General features: G+C 42.7%; 1 protein-coding gene across 8 annotated transcripts in view; it reads right to left on the bottom strand.

Moving 5' to 3' along the window:
• Window positions 1-19,213, bottom strand: part of LOC306839969 (RNA-binding motif, single-stranded-interacting protein 3) — a gene marked incomplete at its 3' end in the record, with an annotated part of 278,776 nt that overhangs the window by 103,346 nt on the left and 156,217 nt on the right. For all 8 annotated transcript variants that reach the window (XM_079368934.1, XM_079368937.1, XM_079368936.1 and 5 more), the window contains one exon: window positions 18,584-18,675. In XM_079368934.1, coding sequence (XP_079225060.1) covers window positions 18,584-18,675 — 92 coding nt within the window. The remainder of the gene's footprint in view (window positions 1-18,583; window positions 18,676-19,213) is intronic.

Below are 19,213 nucleotides of genomic sequence, written 5' to 3'. Positions count from 1 at the left end.
AGTGTGCGTGTGTGTGTGTGTGTGTGTGTGTGTGTGTGTGTGTGTGGTCTTCTAAATGACAAACCGCTTCTGTAAGGTCAGGCTCAACTTGTGTATCAGCTCCGTAATGGGATGACAAGCAGATGTGTAACAAACAAGGCGAAGCAAAAAGCCCTCACTCGCAATGACAGGTAGAGAAAGAGGAGGCAAGTGGAAGTAAACAAGGCGATATGGGGCTCATTCTTACAAAACAAGACAGAGAAACAGAAACCACAAAATGAATAGCCATCTTGCAGTTTAATAAACGGAAGGTAATTCATTATAATGATACCTTTTTTCATTAAAGATTGCATCCCAGGACACTCAAGGTCATAAACAATATCAAGTGCAAATTAAAAGAAAGATTTAAAGGAAGGCATCGGCACAGTTAATAGGGAATAACAAAAAAGGGTGGGCTTTGAGGGGGGGATTTATAAGGGGGGGTTCGAACAGTGCTTCAGACCTCTCCGGCAGAAGTATGGAGTCATCAGCAAGTTATCAGCCTATGTGGACAGAGAGCTTCATTAGCACAAACACTGCATGCCAGCTAACGCGGCATAATTTTACACCCCCGCTCAACCCCTGTGTTTCTGCAACACTGTGTGAGTGTGTCATTGTGCATCTTGAAGTGTGTGTGGGTATGTATACAGGGATAGAGTGGAGAGTTCTAATCTCTCCCACCTTTGTGTATGTGGAAAAAAAATAATGATATTTCAGGATGGCACAAGTCTTCAAAATAGTCACAGTACACTTTGTGAGTATTAAAAAGCGTTAGGGCTGGACATATTTTCTCATAGTTTACCTGCTGCCTCTTATTTGTAATTTTTAATGAGTGACAGGTTTGAATACAACATATTCCTGCTTGTTAATGTGCATGGCTACGATGTAGTAATGAAGTTGGCAAGCCAAGGTTGATTTAGTGTGTGTGTGTGTGTGTGTGTGTGTGTGTGCTTCAAAGGAGGAAAAGGCTTGCGAGTCAGCAGAACTGGGCAGTGGCTCAGTGTTTGCCCTGCTATGTGTTTAATGGGCCCTCCACACACATCGCCTCCCTGGTGAGAATGATGCTAATTACTGTACAGCACCTTGCCACACGTCTCATGCACCCCCCCCCTCCCCCCCCACAAACAACAAAACACACCTGTATGCAGATGTACACATGCGTTTACACACACATTACCATACAAAGACACACACACACACACACACACACACACACACACACACACACACACACACACACACACAGAGAAAGTGGCCCTGCAAAGATCTACATGAGTGAGCAGGTAGAATGCAAATGTAGCCACATGCAAAAAACATTCACACACGCACAGGTCGACAATCAAAACATAGTTTCGACAGACGGCTGTCTAACATGAGTGTGGTTCTGCTCGAGATTTCGTCCTGTTAAAAAGGCAGTTTTTCTTGATGCTGTTACAGAATGACTACAATTGTCATAACACCATGCCTGAAACCCATTACAGAAAATTACCCCGAAAGGAGCTGAAGGTGTGTGTCAATGTCGGCACCGTTGTGGAAAAAGTGGCGTGTCTTCTCTCTTTTTTTTTCCCTCTGATGTCGTTCCGTATGCAGGGATATGTTGTCTTTCTGGATGAAAAATTTTGTCCAGCTTTCTTTTAACAGTCAAATGCATCACTCATTGCGAAGGTGATTATTTGCAGTGGAACATAATGTGAAACAAAGGCTGTTGCGTCGACGTGCTGTAAATCACCTGGTCTGAAACCCCAGGCAGTGGTTAAAGGCATTTAAAATGACATTTACTTGAAAAACGATATAAAAGTTCACTGCATAATACAGCACTGACACGATCCAATGCTACACCAATTTTCCACACCCAAATGAAAATATAACCCGCCTCCACTTGTTCTTCTCTTATTGCCTTTATCCCTCTTTGCTCTTCCGATCCATGTGTTTGCCCATCCTCTCATTTTCCCACCCTGTCTCTAACCTTGGAACTCCTACCTCTCTCCCACTGTTTTGCTCCTGGTTTTAACTCTCTGACCCCTCACGTAAACATCACCTCATCACCCTGACCCCCTTACACCCCTTCAAGGATTATCCCAGTTCACAGGTCGTGCCCGGGCATTGATCCATATAGGAAGCGGATCAACATCTTCAGTCAGGGTAGCTCGAGCTTCTCGACAAGGACTTGGCCTTGAAGTCTAACCAAGCAACCATTAAAAGCTTCTTATTCAAATGGATGCAGTGAGGCAGAGCATAGGCATGTGTGTGTGCGCGTGTGTGTCTGTATACCATAACGGTATAAGCAGTAGTGTGCATGCATATAATATGCCTATCTGAGTGTTTGGAAGTGTGTTCACAAGAAAGAAAGAGATACACACTCTGGTACACACACATTAATAGCATGCAGGATGTGGTTGGGGCCTTGAGGAGAGAGTATGGGTGAGTGTGCTGTCCACGACTGCAATCAATTACAAAGCGTTGGGGCTGCATGTTCTAATCAGAGGCATAAATGTCAGCTCCTTTCCCCCGCACACGCCTCCATTTGCATCCATTAATGCAGTGGGAGAAAGAAAAAAAAAAAAAAAGAAAAAAAAAAAAGGAGCGTGAGAGCAAGAGAGGCAGTCTTGTGTTTCATAGGGAGGATGTGAAAGCAGGCTGGATGATGACAAACAGGCCAGAAAAAAAAAAAACAGACAGTGAAGCAGCACTGCTTGTGATAGCCTTTCTTCTCAGGTACGATGGAGGTAAACTACATGGCCAGAACTAAATTAACACCTTCTGAAAGGAACAACACACATAAATAAATGGGCTCCCTTGGTTAGTGTACTTGACTGGGGTGCATATAACACCAACCTTGAATCAATCAAACACCTTAGAATGATTGGCAATATCCGATGCATGTCCGGAAAACAGCTTTGCTCATGATTTATGATTGTAGACACAAGGGCTGCAAATGCTGGAATCTGGTATCGCAAACAACAAAGATGATGAACTTGCTCACAAATTGTAATAATCTAATATAAGACCCCCACCTGTTATAATCGTGTGGCTGAACAGGAGTCAACCTCTGAAATAAGAACACCAAATCTGGTGAAACGTGGCAGTTATACGAGCAAATGTGTTTGCAATGCTAAACTAATTTGTGTAGATGTAGTTTGTGGGTGTCAGCATAATGTTTTTTTGGGGGGAAGTTTATCTGCAACAAGAGTTAGGTTGGAAAACACTATTTGTTTGTAAGTGTTGGTGAACAGTTTTTAAATCCTTGTTAGATAGCAGTGAGAATCACTGGAAACAAGACCTTTGTGCATCACTGGAAACAAGGCCAACAAGGCCAGGAGGAAAGAACAGAAGGATGAATGTTTTCTAAGCAAGGGCAACAAAAAATATAGGAAAAAGATTTGTAAAAAAAAAAAAAAAAAGGGAAGTGCCCTGAGGCACAAGCCCATTACTGTGGCCTCTCTCCTTTCTGCAGAGTTCGAGAAGAGGAGTACCCGGCGCAAACCCAGACAGACAGACAGATGATGGAGCTGCAGCTGCTATAGCAATTAGCCTCTTATGTATTAAACATACCTTTGGTAAAGTGCAGAGAGAAAAGGAAGAGAGGGAAATGGAGAAAAGGAGTAGAGTGACGAGTAGCCAGCGGAGCCTCTGAATCATATCTCATCTTCTCTTCCTTCCTCTTTCACTACCTCCCCATCCTCCCTAAACAGCAAACCAGTGAAAGCTATTCCCCTCGCTGCTGTTCAGCATCTCCAAAGGTTCCAAAGTGATTAAAAGCCTGACAGAGGATGCCTGTATACATCAGTAAAGCATGTAAACAGCCAACTTCCCCTATTCCCGCTTCTTTCTTAGAGCTGTAGAAAAAGCAGCGGGTGCACATGACTTGCAGTGCGGCCCCTCTCCTTCCTTTTGAAGACTAATCGACCCTTCGCTTAAGCCTAATTGATGCTGCATCGGTGAGCACTGGCTCTCGGATTATTCAGTCAAACATGTTTAACTGGTTCTCAGGCTACTGGTTAAACATCTTGACTGTAATACAATGCCAACATGCAGCAGTTAAAATTCACATTCTTCACCAATGTGAACACAAAAGCTTATAGTCACTTGATATTCAGTAATATGTGGAACAAAATAGACAAAAAGCTTTTGAAAATTTAAAAGTACAATTTTACAATATAATGATTTGATATTGATGATAAATCTTAAACCCACAACTTTAAAGTTTTTTTTTTTTTTGGTCGTTTAATTGGCACTATCACTTTTTTTACAATGTATTTTTGGGGGGACTTTTTGACAGCCTCTCTATTTGATGGGACCGTAAATACAGTAGGAAACCAGGAGAGACAGTGGGGAAAAAAGGAGCCACAGGTCGGATTCGGACCCAGGCCACCAGCGTGGAGGCCGACCTCCGTTGATGGGGTGAGACTGAGCCGCGTAGCCATCTGTGCCCACGCTAGCTCCAGTTGCTTTGATTCTTAAACATGCGTTGTTTATCCTGGTGAAACATCAATACATACGAAGCAGACGACGTTAAGAAGTCTTTACATTGAAGTCAGAAATGCTGCTCAAGAATAATGTGTTGCTCAGACTGAAAGCTGTCAATATTCAAGTCTGTACTGTAAAAGTATTGTTTGCCATTAGCTTCCTTTTGATTGACACCTTAATTCACACATGCCGCCTTGTTTGTGGCGCATTTGATAGAGGGACCATATGTTTTATGAGATGAGGTTATTCATAGGTTGCTGTGTTAACCAGGAACACCGTTGAACCTGTCACTTCCTCTTGAGCTGATGAGCTTTATTAGCCAAGGGGAGGGCGCTTCGGTTTATTCATCCTCGCGTCTATACGGCACGTGGCGTGTGTCAGACCAGATCCACCATGCATAAGCTTGTTACGTCCGCTCAACTAGTGCCGCACTGGAACAATGGCTTTAGTCAGTCAGTTGTGATGGAAGCAGATTTATTCCTGAGAATAAGCATGTGGGAGAATAGGGAAACATGCCAAAATATTGCAAGAAGGCAGATAGCCAGCCCTCTAAAAAAAAGGGTGATTGCTCACTTATGGACACTTGCTGTGGTATCACAACAAGAGGCCTATTTTTTTTTTTTTTTACAGGCGCTTAACTGTCACCACCAAATAAGCATATGGCTGAAACGAGGAGTGCTTTCAGTCACAAATAGACGCACACGTACAGAAACTGACGCACTTCAAAACTCCCATTCTGTTTGGCTGTTGTTTTTGTCAGTTTACGACCTAAACCCCCCATTGTTGAATTAACCGCGAAGAGAAAGGGGTGGGTGGGTGGCAGGAGAAGCAGTGCCAGGGCTCGGAAAAAAAAAAAAAAAAAGCCACAACACAAACTAACTCTTGGCAGGGGATGGAGAGGCAGCATTTTCCAAAAGCTGATTACCTTCCCTCCCCCTCCACCCACTTTCTCCCCCCTCTATCACTTTCTCTCTCTCTCACTCTCTCTCTCTCTCTCTCTCTCTGCCTGACAAGCTGTTCCCTTGGCAGCTGTTTGGACAATGCGGCTCCCCAAGTGCAGCGGGGCGGTTGAAGTGAATATGTGTGGTTATGCATGGAGAATCGATAAGGTGGGTGGGGTCACTAATTCAGGAACCCTCCGAATGCAAATAAGCCTTGCCAGGCCTTTTTTCATCCAAGACCCTGGGATGTTAAAACTAAACATAACAAACACTGAACCAGTGTCAGATGTTTAAAACCCCAATATTAGCAATCAAGATTTAAAAAAAAAAGAAAAAAAAAGTCTATTCTTTTAAATGCACATCTGAGGGGACTTGATCAATTCAACACACTAGACCAGGTTTCAGAAATGGGACCAAAAAAATAGTATGCGAAAACCTCCAATTTTGGAGGCCTATTGTCATGTTTTTACAGGCTTACAATCTCACAAGTTATATTCGCCTCTTAGATATTAAGAGGTTTGCAGACAAGCCTACAGACTACTCTGCAATGTGCCATTACAATAACGCACAATCACATTACATTTTAAATACATAGCATGTGTGTTAAAAAATGCAATTGGAGGAAAGAATAACAACATGACACTAACTAGGTGTTTGTGGCAGGACTCATTAGCGGATAGATAATACTTCTCTACCTAAAGCATGAGTCAGATGTGGCACAGGGAGCCCATGGGCAGGAAACAAACACATCATAATCCTCCTCTGTAATTGGGCAAATGAGAGATGTTGCCATTGGACAATGGTGCTGAAACAGATGGCAACGGAGAGGCGATGTAAACCTCCCAGAACCACTCGCCTGGCTTTCTCTCCTTCACAGAATTGCTTTGAAAGGTGGAGAGGAAGGCAGTATTTCAACATCCCTAAAGCCTGTCCCTCTTTCTTTCTGCATTACACAAATAAACATGCACACTCACAGAAGTGAATTTCTTCTCTCCCATCTTCTCCTCGAAGACCCCCCACAGAGCAGGCTTGCTAAGAGCCATCCTTTGAGCCCCTAATGCATAAGCAATAAGATTAGGGCCGCCAATGTGAGCCTTGAATTACTCACGTTATGACTTGATTGGCCAATAATTCGATTGGAGTCACATCTCTACTTCCCCTGGTTCTTCAGATCACCCCCCCCCCCCCCTTCTCACTTGAGGCAGCAACAACAGCAGTATGATCAGCATAGAAATTGGAGGTACACATTTGCCAATACAGCTTCTTGCAGGTAAAAGGAAAAGACAGAGAGAACTTCATTTAATTTAAGAACACGATGATGAAATGTGTAGGTTTTCAGGTCAAACAGTGAGTCTGTTTAATACTTTAGAACAACAATGAAGTGTGTAGAAAAGCCACCTTCTGCCAGATCAGCAGACCTCGGGTCCATCAATTAGTCACATTTTCTCAAAGCCTCTGGGTGTTGAGGGATGAACTCTTCGCTATTATTGGTAGTTTGTTGCTCTTTGGTGGATTATTGGACCAATGGTTGGTGTCTGTAAAGAATATTACGTAAGAAATGCTTCATGTAAATTGCCATTTACTTTGGTTGGGATTCGGAGCTTGGTATATGGATTTGTTTTCTGATGACAAGGCGAGAAACTATTACTCCAACAAATTTCTTCCTTGATGCACAAACACTGATAAGGTCATCATCCACGATGAATTGTAAGCCTAGAGATAAAAACTCAATATCAAAATCTACTTTTTTCCCGCTGCTTCAGGGGGAACATACATGAGTATGTTTGGTAGACATTCCCTTTTTGATTCATTATCCATTGCTTATGAAAAATAGTCACCTCACCACTCACAAAAAGGAAGGAAGTTCTAGGACAGTCTTGCAATTCAAACAACTAGATTCTTGAAATCTCAAATTTGCGCTCTTTCTAAACACAGTTGCTTCGAATGAAGGTCCAGTCACTCCAGATAGAAAGCGATGTAGTGAACAAAAGAACCCGACGTGTTGACTTAATATCTCTAAGGGGCCTTCGAGAGTGTGATCATTATTCAAGATGCCAGAGTCTTCCTGCTAGCTAGCTTGTCAAAGCTGCCTCCTTCTCCTGACAGTTATGAGGTGTACCTGCCCTGTTAATAAGAAAGCCCTGACTGTGCTGTGGTTCAGCGGTTGCAATAGTGAGGGCCTTAAGACTGCTATGAAAACACGTGGCATACACATTTCTGGTTTGTTCTCTTGAGGGGAGAGCAGAGATTTAGGTGGCCAAAGGGCAGATATCCGGTAAAGGGAGATGTATGAGACACCAGACGAAGATGTAAACTTCACTGTTAAAAGCATAGCACACACATGAGGGAAAAGGAGGGAAGGAAAAGTAGCATTAGCAGATGAACTGATGTGCAAACAGCCTGGAGTACATATTTAAGGGATCTCCAGGCTCATTTCACCATGGAGGCAAAAAAGGCTGATTCTGTTTGACTGCTAACTTCAAAATGAATCTGTGAAGAGTGTGTACTGCTCTGCAAATTAGCCCCGGAGACATTTTGTATCTATGTCACACACCAAGCAGAGAGAAGGATGTGGATGGATGCGTCCTCTACTGAGCCGATGGTTTGATGGTAATCACTTCACAGTTATTTTCCTCCCTTCTTCCGATCCTGTCTTCCTCTCTGAGTTTTAACTTTCTTCATCTGTCACAGGAAGAAGGCAACCATCTGCTATGAATCATACAACGCTCCGAATCAAATGCAACAACAGACTTTCAGCCATGTAAACACACGCGTACGTAAATGAGGCAGACGAATATCAGTCGCAGCGAGGAAAACAAAGACATGCCTCAGAGGTAGACGGATGTTTGACAGATATCAAAATGTACGCATCCAAGAGAAAGATTTGAAGTGTGTAAAGCAGCTAAAAAGTATTCAAGTACCAACTGGAAAAATAAAATATTTTGGCATCCAAAAAAATACATTAAGATAATATTTTTGACAGATGAACAAAGAAGACAGAAGAACAAAGCGATCACCATGACATCCCGGTGAGCATTTTAAGATGCTGTGTGATACAAAGGTCACCACCTTGGTGGTGGCACAAGAGAACATTGAGGGACGACAGCACTGAGATGACCCGAAAGATAAAGTAAAGATAAAGACAGAGATGGCAGCAAGATAATCCGAACACAACACGAGCACCAACACCAAGACTGCACAAAGAATACTGAGATAAAACCCAAAACAATGACATCACAAGCAAAGCACAACAAGGCAGCGCGCAGGCCAATCATCAAACATACAGTAAGTGGAGGAGACAGAAGAACAGCTTTTAAGGGTGGAGGGGAGGACTGAGAACAGCGACAGATATAACAAAGACAAATGGAGATAAGAGGGCTGCCGGTAGGAGAGAGACAAGCCAGTGTGCAGTCGCACAAAAGACATCAGAAAACATGCAGGCCAAATACTGACACTGTGCAGAAACAAAAATACTGCGGGGAATTTTCTGATTCTAAAATAAATGTGCCCAAAAGTTAGATTTGCATGAAAGACTTTTTTAATGGAGTTTTTCACAAATAAACAGCTTGATTTACAAAAAGGACACAAAAAAGGTGCAACTGTATGGTTAAATTTGACAACTTATAGCTATGAGGCAATTTTAGCCTGTGTAGATTTTGGCGACCCTGCTGGACAAAGAGTTTACTAACATCTCTTTCTGATCCTGCATTGCCTGTCATGGTATTTGTCATTTAAAAATCGAGTCTGCTTCATTCATTGAATCCTAATGGGTATTTGATGGTAAAAATGTTAACTTAGCTCTTTTGAAAGCAAGATATTGATCACGCTGGGTCAGTCTGACCAGCTAGCTGTAGCATGCTACAATAAACTATTCTGACCTTGGCTACTGATACCTCTGTGTGAAGTTTTTGAGTCAGGAAGACATTTTTTTCTCTTCTCAATGTGAACAAAAATAACTGTACAAAATCCCGAAAGATCATTTGTAGACTCAAAAAAGTTTGGGTGTAAGACTTTATGGTCTCTTTTCGCATCCTTTAATCTATCCCTGGAACCGCCGTGTCCACACACTTACACACAAAGACTCATGGGAGCAGAGTCACTGAGATAAAAAGCATGAAAAAGGGAACGGGAACTCTGGCTCTTCTCTTCCTCATTAGTCAGAATGAAGGACTGTGTTGGTGTCAGAGCGCTGGTTCATCAGCCCTCAGCAGGACCGAGCTGCCGCCTTGATGCACCCTGCTCTACGCTGGACTCACTTCTCGCACCTCCTGCAGACCTTCCATATATGACTGAAGCCGTTAGAGATGGAAACAATCAGTGTAATTTAACATGGCATGCCAGGAGAATTCATTAAAGATGACAGGGGTGGTGTGCTTTAGATAAAAGGTAGGTAAGGACAGAGGGGACGAGAGAGGAGTCATTTAAGAAAGGTTGTGTTACATGATATAAGGACTGCTGGGATAATCAAAAGAAGCAGGCATGTCTGGGGGCATATATTTAATACAACAAAAGATTATAAATTGATTTAAGATCAAACATCAATCAACTTCCCTGAAAGCTTCTTTCAGTGTCCTGCTTTTGTTGCTTGGAAACATTTATTATATATATACTATACATGTACAACTCTGAAAGAACATTGTGTTTTTGTTCATTTTTACACAAAAGAGATGTCAAGCAAATAGAGCTATTTGGGGCACCTGTGGCTGCAAAAGTAGATATATTTTCTATGTCCTAAACACTGTGTTCTGCGAAAGCTGAAATCATCTTTTTTATCCTCAAGCTTTCAGAGAAAATAGCAGCGTAATAAGAACTAATGCAGGTGCACACCCGTTTTCAGTCAAAGTGACAGGTTGATTACGACATGTGGCATTCTTGCAGAACACCTCATATTGAGCTTCACTGTGGTGAAATGACAAATATACTGTAGGAGGATACTTGATGTTAATGTGTTGAGAAACTGAAAACACATTTAATTCCATTAATTCAATTAACTATAATCTAGGTCAATTTTAGTTGAATTGAGCAACTTTGGTTTGTTATGACTAAGTATTTTTTTATTTTACAACCTGTGACTGGCCTCTTCCGTTTTGCAACAGCAGGCCAAGATTATGGGTATTGTAGTATTTTGATATGTTGCCATGGCACCAATCCCAGAACATAACAGGAACTGCAACATAAACCAATGTTTCCGTGTGACATTGAGCACATAAAAACTCCACAGTATGGGAACACACTTCTGTAACCTGCACCCACTCATGCACCACATCTTAACTGTGCTATAGTGCAGCTATGTCTGGCATTACTGGAAGTGTTAGCACTGATACCGGCTCCGTTCTGACTGTGCGCCCAGAACTACCATTAAATATGATCTATGCAGAGTGATTCTCAGTGTGACCGGAACGCAAAGTCAAACAAGTAACTGGATGTGAGCAGTTGCTTGAAGCTGGAACTGCAGTGGAACGCTTTCATTAATCAAATGAATGTTCTGGTGAATTAAAAGAAAGTTAAGGCTCTATATGGTGTCACTTTATACAAATGTGTTCAACTTGACTATACCTCACATGGCCATGAGGCGCTACAGTGAAAGCAAGCCTGTAGTTTGTTCCTTGAAAAAGACACGTTTTTACAGCGGCATGCAGATTTGGATGGTTTCACAATCTTCTGAATTCTAATAATGTAATGGGTTGAAGCGCTGTTTTAACAGTTGCCTTCTTCAAACACTTTAGATTTGTCACTCTCTTTCCATTTTGCTTTCGGCCTTTAACAGCCTTTTCATGATATAACTGTTCAAATGAGTTTTTTTAATATCCCTTTAAAAAGTTTTGAATAAATAAGACTTTAGATCATAAGAATGATCAAACTTAGCAACTGAATCTGGACTGAGAACACTCTGCCACTAAAACTCAACTTGTACAATCAGACCCTAAATCTGCCGATGCAGAAGTCCTGACATTATTTTTAAAAATAAAAGCTGGGTTAAATTCAAACAGCAAAGTTTTCGCTTAAGCTAGCACAATGCCGAACACTTTTTATCTTAAATGCAAAATTACTGAATTTCACATGTGATTAAAAATGTGATTAATCACGATTAATTATTCAAATGGAGTGATTAATTTTCATAAAATAAAAATTGTCACGGTTTGACAGCACTTGCAATGACAAACAAGTTCTCTCTCTGTTTTTTGTTGATCTACGTCAATATATCGAGTACTTGTTTGGTTGTTGACCATCATTTAAGTGTGCAGTGACAGCACTGTATAGGAGATGCAAGTAAGCATTGATGAAGGGCTAAATGGAGAGATGGCAGGATGCAGGGGGGACTCGGGGTGGCTGGCATCGAGGAATCTAATCCCCGAGTTAATGGGTATGACTGATGAAGACAAATTGAAATGGGTCAGCTTAATCAGGGACGAGAGGACGGCCGGAAGAGAAGGCCCATTGTGTATTGTGGACACGTAGTGAAACACAAATGGGATATGTACACACACAATAAATCACCGGAGCCAAATACATTTAGATTGTGGTGAGATTGTGATTCTCCAATATTTACACCCCACGTGTACAGGTTGTGTTCTTAGGGCCAGTGTAATTGAAAGCAAGTGCTTCACCTGGTCTATATGTGTCAGTGTGGGCGCCTGGTCCTTTGAACGCCATCTCTGCGGGCCTGCTAATTGAACCAGATCAATTCACAGCGACGGTGAGCAGGTTGGCACAGTTGCCACATCAAAGAGATTCTAATAACTGCACACTGTGGCCATTACCAAGCCTGAAAGAAAGCCATATTTATGTTTGCTTCAAAGCAAGCATGGTGGCATTGAACACTCTGAGAATGCAGGACTTCGATGTTCTTTTTCAGTCAATTTAAGCACAGGGCTGCTTCAGAGAAATCTGAGGATAGAATATAGATCCAAATTGTAGTTTAATTGGATGCATACACATGCATACAAAAACTCTGTGAGTGTCAAGCTTGAAATAGAAGAAATTGAAATTACATGCAGAGATTTTCCAATTTAAAGTTATCCTTCTTGCTACCAATTTCAAAACCAATACGCCTTAACTACTGGCGGACACAGAGTATCCCTTTAATGCCAGACGTGTCAAACTAAATGTACTTGTTATGGCTTATTGTTTATGCGTTAAAGTGACAATACTATAATCCATAACAATACTATTATCATCGCTAATACTAGCGCCGTTACAAGTCATACACATCATAGCAATCTGCATCTTCGGCAAGATAAGCAATGCAAGTTTCTGCTTCCCCCCCTCATCTCTCCATCTTTCTCTTCCTCGCCCTCCTTCCACCTCCTGAAAAGTGATAACTTTGTAACTTTGTTCATTAGTGCTGTCCTGTCTCCTGCTGTACCGGCTGTCTGAGGCCACTTTATGTCTGGCTGGTCTCTCACTCTTACCTTCCAGCATGCTCCCTTTCCGCAGTGTCCCTCACTTTTTTTGTTTCCCTTTCACCTCCATTTGTCTCACACTCTTTCCTTAACTTCTTTTACCTCATCCCTTTTCACCCCCCCCCCCCCCCCCCCCCCCCCCCCCCTCCAGCTTTCACTTTTGTCTTACTTTTCTCACTGTTTGTCACTCTCCCTCTCTCCCTTCACAGCTCGGCACGTCCCTTCACTGCTCTGCGAAATAATTTACCGCACGCAGCGCCCCCGCGGATGATTGAAGCGTAATTAGACGGTAGAGACAGTGGAAGCCAGCGGAGGAGCTCGGGAGCTGGCGCTCGTCAGATGGGCCGTCTCACTCTCACTGGCTTTGCCCTTCAAAACTATCAGTTCTGCAGGAGAGGCAGGGAGAGGACGTTGCACCGAGCTCCACTACAGCTAACTAAACTTCAAGAAAAATACATGTTGAAAAGACATGGTGTCCTTTTAAGGAATTTTTTCATATTCTATTGGTATCTGCATGTTGCTATGTTTTCTATGATTTTAAGAACAACTTCTCTGAATTCATCAGATCTAGTGTTATGCATTAAGATGTTTAAACTGAATTGAATTGTATTGAATTAGCCTTATCCTATGCAGTGTGTGACACTGGGACTCTCATCATGGCGCAGCAGCTAGCGGCTTGCTAATTGCCGAAGCTAGAAAACGAAGGTTTCTTACACCAAATTCTTGCATGCTGACTTGCATCAGCTGCTGTATTTAGATATGGAGCACAGCAGAGTGAAAATATGAAGGCAAAATGAGCTGCGAGTGAGTGACTGCGATCACGAGGACGTCCTTGTTGATGGAAGCTTTGGAGAGCGAGTGCTGATCACTGCTCTCTGCTCTTGACACCATATGCTTTACTAAAAAAAAAAAAAAAAAACACCGCAGTGGATGTCAGAGGGGAGACGGCATCGCATTCAAGGTGGTGAACATCGAACGGAGAGGTGAGTGATGCTGCTGAGTGGGCACCTGTATCCCCAAAAGTCTGTCCAATTATCCCGCTGTATTCACAGTGCAATGCATTCCCCCGACATTCTCCCCTGGATTTAACCCATGCTTGGGGGAAGGCAGGTTTTACTGAGCTGGCTGTTGTCAGCAACCAAATGTAAGAGCACTGTCAGCCATCCCTTTGATCATCACCTAGAGGTCACCCTGTGTTGAGCCGAAGCGTGGGGTCCTGGGTGTCAACAGAGCTAAGACGTCAGAGGAGTCACCTTTAGAGTCTAATATAAAGACTGCTGACGGCCTGCGGACCACCCAGAGTGAGATCTGTGCTTTTCACATGAATATAAATGTGATATTGATGGGAATTCTTTCCCGGAGAGAGCAAAGGAAGAGACGGAGGAAGTTAAAGGGAGTGAGAATAAATGAGAGGGAGGGAGAGGGAGCAAAAGGAGTGAGCACTCTGGTTCGATTCACACCGTTAAACCATCTGAAGCATCCACTAGTGACTACTGCTTGATGGGCCAGCACGAGCAGTGTGTTATCATAAACATTTGGGATTCACTTCATGGAGGCACTTTAATGACGCTTTTAGCATAATTTCCCCACTGTAATGTGAAGTGAAGGGCAAGCAGCGCCTTTCTGTCTGCCTGCAGCTCGGGTGAAGCGTATAAATATCGGTTATTGGGACGAAGGCACACTGCACCACACACTTCTTTCCTACTGCCGTAACCAGGATGTAGACCAGAAACTCTGCAAAGTCAATACCACTGATTTGTTTGACGGCTCTGTGAGAAATAACCCACCATCACCATACGGCCTCTTCCAACCAATCGAGTATGGCCGCCCTATTTGTGGCCCTAAACCTCAAAATTTGACAATCTAGAAAATAAAAGAATCAGGCTACTTTCACCTTCAAAATAAAGCATTAATGTAGCCGACAAGAAACAGGCAGCTGTGTTGGAAGCAACCGACAGCCAGCCAGTGAGGACTTAACATGTCTTTATACAACATCACCTGACTAAAATGCCACATTCAGACAATAAGCTTTCAGAAACGTCATTAGGTTGTATCTTTGAGGCATCAGGCTACTGATCAGGCTGCAACATTTGACAATATGCGATAAATTTACTGTATAATTGACTAAAAAAGAAAAAAAAGAGGAAGTCTTGGACAGGCCAGAATTCGCAAGTGGAAAACATTTGAAGATGATATGTAAGGAAAGATTAAAAATAACAACTTCACATGAAGCTGTGAGTAGTATGTATAGCTTCAAAGCAGGATGCACATAGGATGTTAAAATTGTCTTTTGCCTTCTTCACCGGCTTGTAAGAAAAAGAAGAGCATGGAGAAAAAAAAAAGGAAAAAGGAAGTGGAAAAGGAAAAGGACAGCTTTGTTTTCATTCAGGCTTTTATCAGCAGAAGCCGACTGCAGCCAGAATAGGGAGGGATGATTTCCATAAAGACTGGCTGTTGTCTGAAAGCAAGCAGCTGTCAGGCGGAATTACCTCTCCGACACAGACACCACAATCGAGGGTGCCCTTCCCATAATTCAGTCTGATTGGCTCAAGGGGAAAATGGCAGCCTGTGGAGAGCGAGGCCAGCGGCTGCTTGACAGGTTTGCATTTGCGAAGCCCGACGTGGCTTTTACCCGTTATCATTCTGTCTGCTCAACGTGTCAGTTTTCCTGGTTCGGAAAGCTACCTGAACAACGTGACAGAAAGAATGGAGTCCACTGAGTGAAGAAGTAAATCTGTTAACTCAATGTACCCCTCTTCGGCACACATACACACACATACAAGTGAGTTTATAATTTCTTCCAAATACTGTGGTATCAGTTCTCTGCTAACTTATAATGTATATTTTGTAGCCAGATTTTGTATGTGCGTATGTAATAGATCAATTTATTCAACTTTACACAAACAGCTTCGATATCTGCCCTCGAAACTGTTCATTTCAGTCAACTCTTTGTAACTAAGTGGCAAAGTCTTTTTTCCAAATTGTCAAAAAACTGTTTTTAAGCAGTCTGAGACAAAATTACTTCAATTAAAAATCATTTAAGTTTTATAAATGGATGTTTTTGTTTATGCATCATATCCAAACGCTTACTCACATGTTAAAGGAAATCTTCATGAAGCTAACCTTATGGCTCAAAGTGATCAAACTGTCACAAAACAGTCCAACAGATTTAAAAGATTAAACACACAAAAAGTGAGTATGGCTGTGTTCATGTTCAGGAAAATAATAACACAATATATGTGTAAAGTCTGACGTGCATAAGGAGCCGGGCACTTGCAAATATGTTCACTGTCGAGTTCAAGCAAAAACCTACTCATGTACACACACACACACACACACACACACACACACACACAAATACTCCACACCTATGCTAAGTGCTCTTATCTGTGACTTGTGTAGAGGTGAGTGACAGGAAGTGAGGCGCAGGGGGGAAGTGTCCTTTAGGTGTCTTAATTATGGCTCCTCTCCTCCCTCTTGCTGTCACCATCCCCCGGGGAGGGCAAGACAAAAGGAAGGCAATGTTTCATCTCCGCTGCCTTGGTATTTCAAATTCCAAGGGGAGTAAGAGGAGAGCGACGGCAGGCTGTTACACTGGAGGAATAAGAGGAAACCAAGTGACGCTTTCCTTTTTCCCTGCTCAGTTTCTCTCTGCTCTGCAGCTGTGTTTAAAATAAGGCACCGTAATAAAAGCGTTTTAATGGCGTCAAGGCAGGAAAAAGGCGCAACTTGATTACTGTGACGGTTTTATTTAATGAGCTCAAAGCCTCTGGCTCTGACTTGCTATTCCTTTATTACTTTGTTGTGGAGAGATATATGTGACAAAACGGAGCGGAGGGAGTGAGAGAATGAGGCGGAATGCTCTTATTGTGGCATTACCAAAAACCGTCTTTGTGATTTACACCTTTTTGAATGTGCACCTGGGTTTTTCATCCTGCCTCGCCATGCAGGGGAAACGCTGCTCCGCCATGACAGAGACACCTTGGCAGGTAGACGGACACAAAGACAGCCGGCTGTTAATTATTGATTGGAATAAATTGCACCTATTGGATGTTTTGCGGGGGCGACCCGAGGCGGTTGTGAATGCAAATGTGTTTTCCGAAGACGTGAGTGCAGACGAAACAGCGTCGACCACAAGGGGAGGAGCTGATAAGAGTGATGGTCTTGACACCTGCTAAAGAGATGTTAAAGACATGAAGAGCGAGTCTATAAAGGCAAACTACTCCTTTATGTCCCTCACTAGTGTGATAAAAGAACTGAGCCAGCAGAGAATAATACTGGCCTTTCCATTTTATGAATAGAACATGGAGTTGCTATAAAAAAAAGAAAGAAAAAAAAAAAGCAGAACATAATGCTAATAGGAAATGATTTTGAACACACATACATGCAAACAAACATTCTTACAAAAGGTCAGCTCTTTGTTTTAAGGGACAAGACCTCTCTGGTGACAATATTGACTGAGTGAAGGGGAGCGATGCAAAGTGTGGTCTTAAAACGAGAAAGGCAAAGAGCACGGCTTCTTATCTGTATTCTGAGTGCCCGGCCTCTTATAAATATTGGAAGAAGGACACCAGTGGGGGAGAGGAAACGGCCAAATGGTGCGTTTGAGAAATGGCACACCTGAGCACCGCACGGAATATCATCTCCTCCTGTCAGATCTCATCCCATTTGATCAAAATAATTGCTGCCTTCATCGTTGTCATCAATTCTGTCATCTTCAGCGGCGCCATCGCCATTCTCCATCTCATCATTTGGCTTCGGGGCGGGGGGGATTTTGGATTAGATCAAATGCGGACTATCTCGTCTGAGAAAATCACTCACGGTGTATCGTCATAGTAATCACCATATTCATTGCTTTAATGCTACTGACATTTTGTTCACCTATTTAGATATTCTGACACCTGCAAATCATCGGCTGGTTCAAAAATAGCCTCGTCGATCACAGACGTCCTGGGGGTCCTGCTGTGCGCTAGATGATTCGCTGTGCAGTCAGCGAGGAAATAAAAAAAGCTGGGAACAGAAAACCCTCACCCTCACCCAGTATGAACCTCGACAGTATGAACTGAAAGTCACGATCTTTAACAAAAAGATTCTGAGGTTGACTGTTAAATGATTACATTCCCTCCCTTCCAGTGTTTTCCCCCTCAAAGTCGTTCATCTCCGTTTGTACTTCTCACACAGCCTGTCTCATCTGCTTCCACTTTAGCGGCTTAATAATACCGCACAACAGGACAAACGCTCGGTCAAACTTTGATTACAAACAGGACCGGTTTACATGCTTACATGTCATGGAATAATGCAGTTCACATCCATGTATTCTCATGCACGACTACATCCACAAAACCACTTGAAACAAGCCAAGCACACATGTTGTGAAGCAAAGTCTTGATACTGGACTGCGTGAGACGACAGCTCGGGCCTGTCACTTAGTGTCAGGGACATAAAACAGACCTACATGCACCACAGTGGCCTCTAACTTGCCGTATGACACACATACGCAGTTACAAGCCCACATTTAAGAGTTGTCTTACACCAGGGAAGATGTTTTTCATTCAACAGCAAAGCTCTGTGGAAAATGACTTTCTATAAAAGTGTGTTTATGGAGAAAACCGGTTTGTAAGTGGGAAACTTTCAGATCCACTAAAACTGATTAAGTGTGTTAAGTGCACAATATTAAATCCCTGGAGGGAGCTGAATGTGCAACAACTGCTAATAAGAATGTAAGGGGAGGACGTGCTTTTCAACCGTTCTTACCTTGGCCATTTGGGCCTGAACCCCGGTGGCTTTGAGAGACGACACGGCCTTCTGTGCTGCAGCTGGGCTGTCAAAATCCACAAAGCCATAGCCTGGAGAGAGAACAAAAGAGAGGGGGGAAGAAGAAGAAAAAAAAACAAGCTTTAGTTCTGTAAAAATGAAGGCAGATGACTAACAAGGAGACTGACAGGCTCTTGGTAATTGTAGCAGTAATAGGTCGGTAACATGACTACAGAGGCTGCCAGTTCTCATATCTAGTGAGCACTACATTGTTTGATAATTAGCGACATTGACGTTCATAGGGGGATGCTATGCATCTTAATTAGCAGCACGGTTGAGCGATTTAGTAATAACAAACCCCGGCACCCTGCCCACCTCCACCTCCACCTCCGACTCCACAGACAGATGCAAACACTGATACACACACTTCACAGCACAGACGCACACACACACACACAAACTAACCCAGGAGCATGCAAATCCAAAATAAAGGCCATCAGTGTTGAAGAGAAATTCTTTTTAGCTGCAGATAGTTTAATGAGACTCCGATGCATTAATTTCACCCAGTAGAATAATTCATGGAATGGTAATTTTCTAATTGAAAGTCCATGATTAAAGAAATAGTACAGC

Source organism: Symphodus melops (assembly GCF_947650265.1).
Source record: "Symphodus melops genome assembly, chromosome: 18".
NCBI lineage: Eukaryota > Metazoa > Chordata > Actinopteri > Labriformes > Labridae > Symphodus > Symphodus melops.
This window is presented reverse-complemented; position numbering and strand designations above follow the sequence as displayed.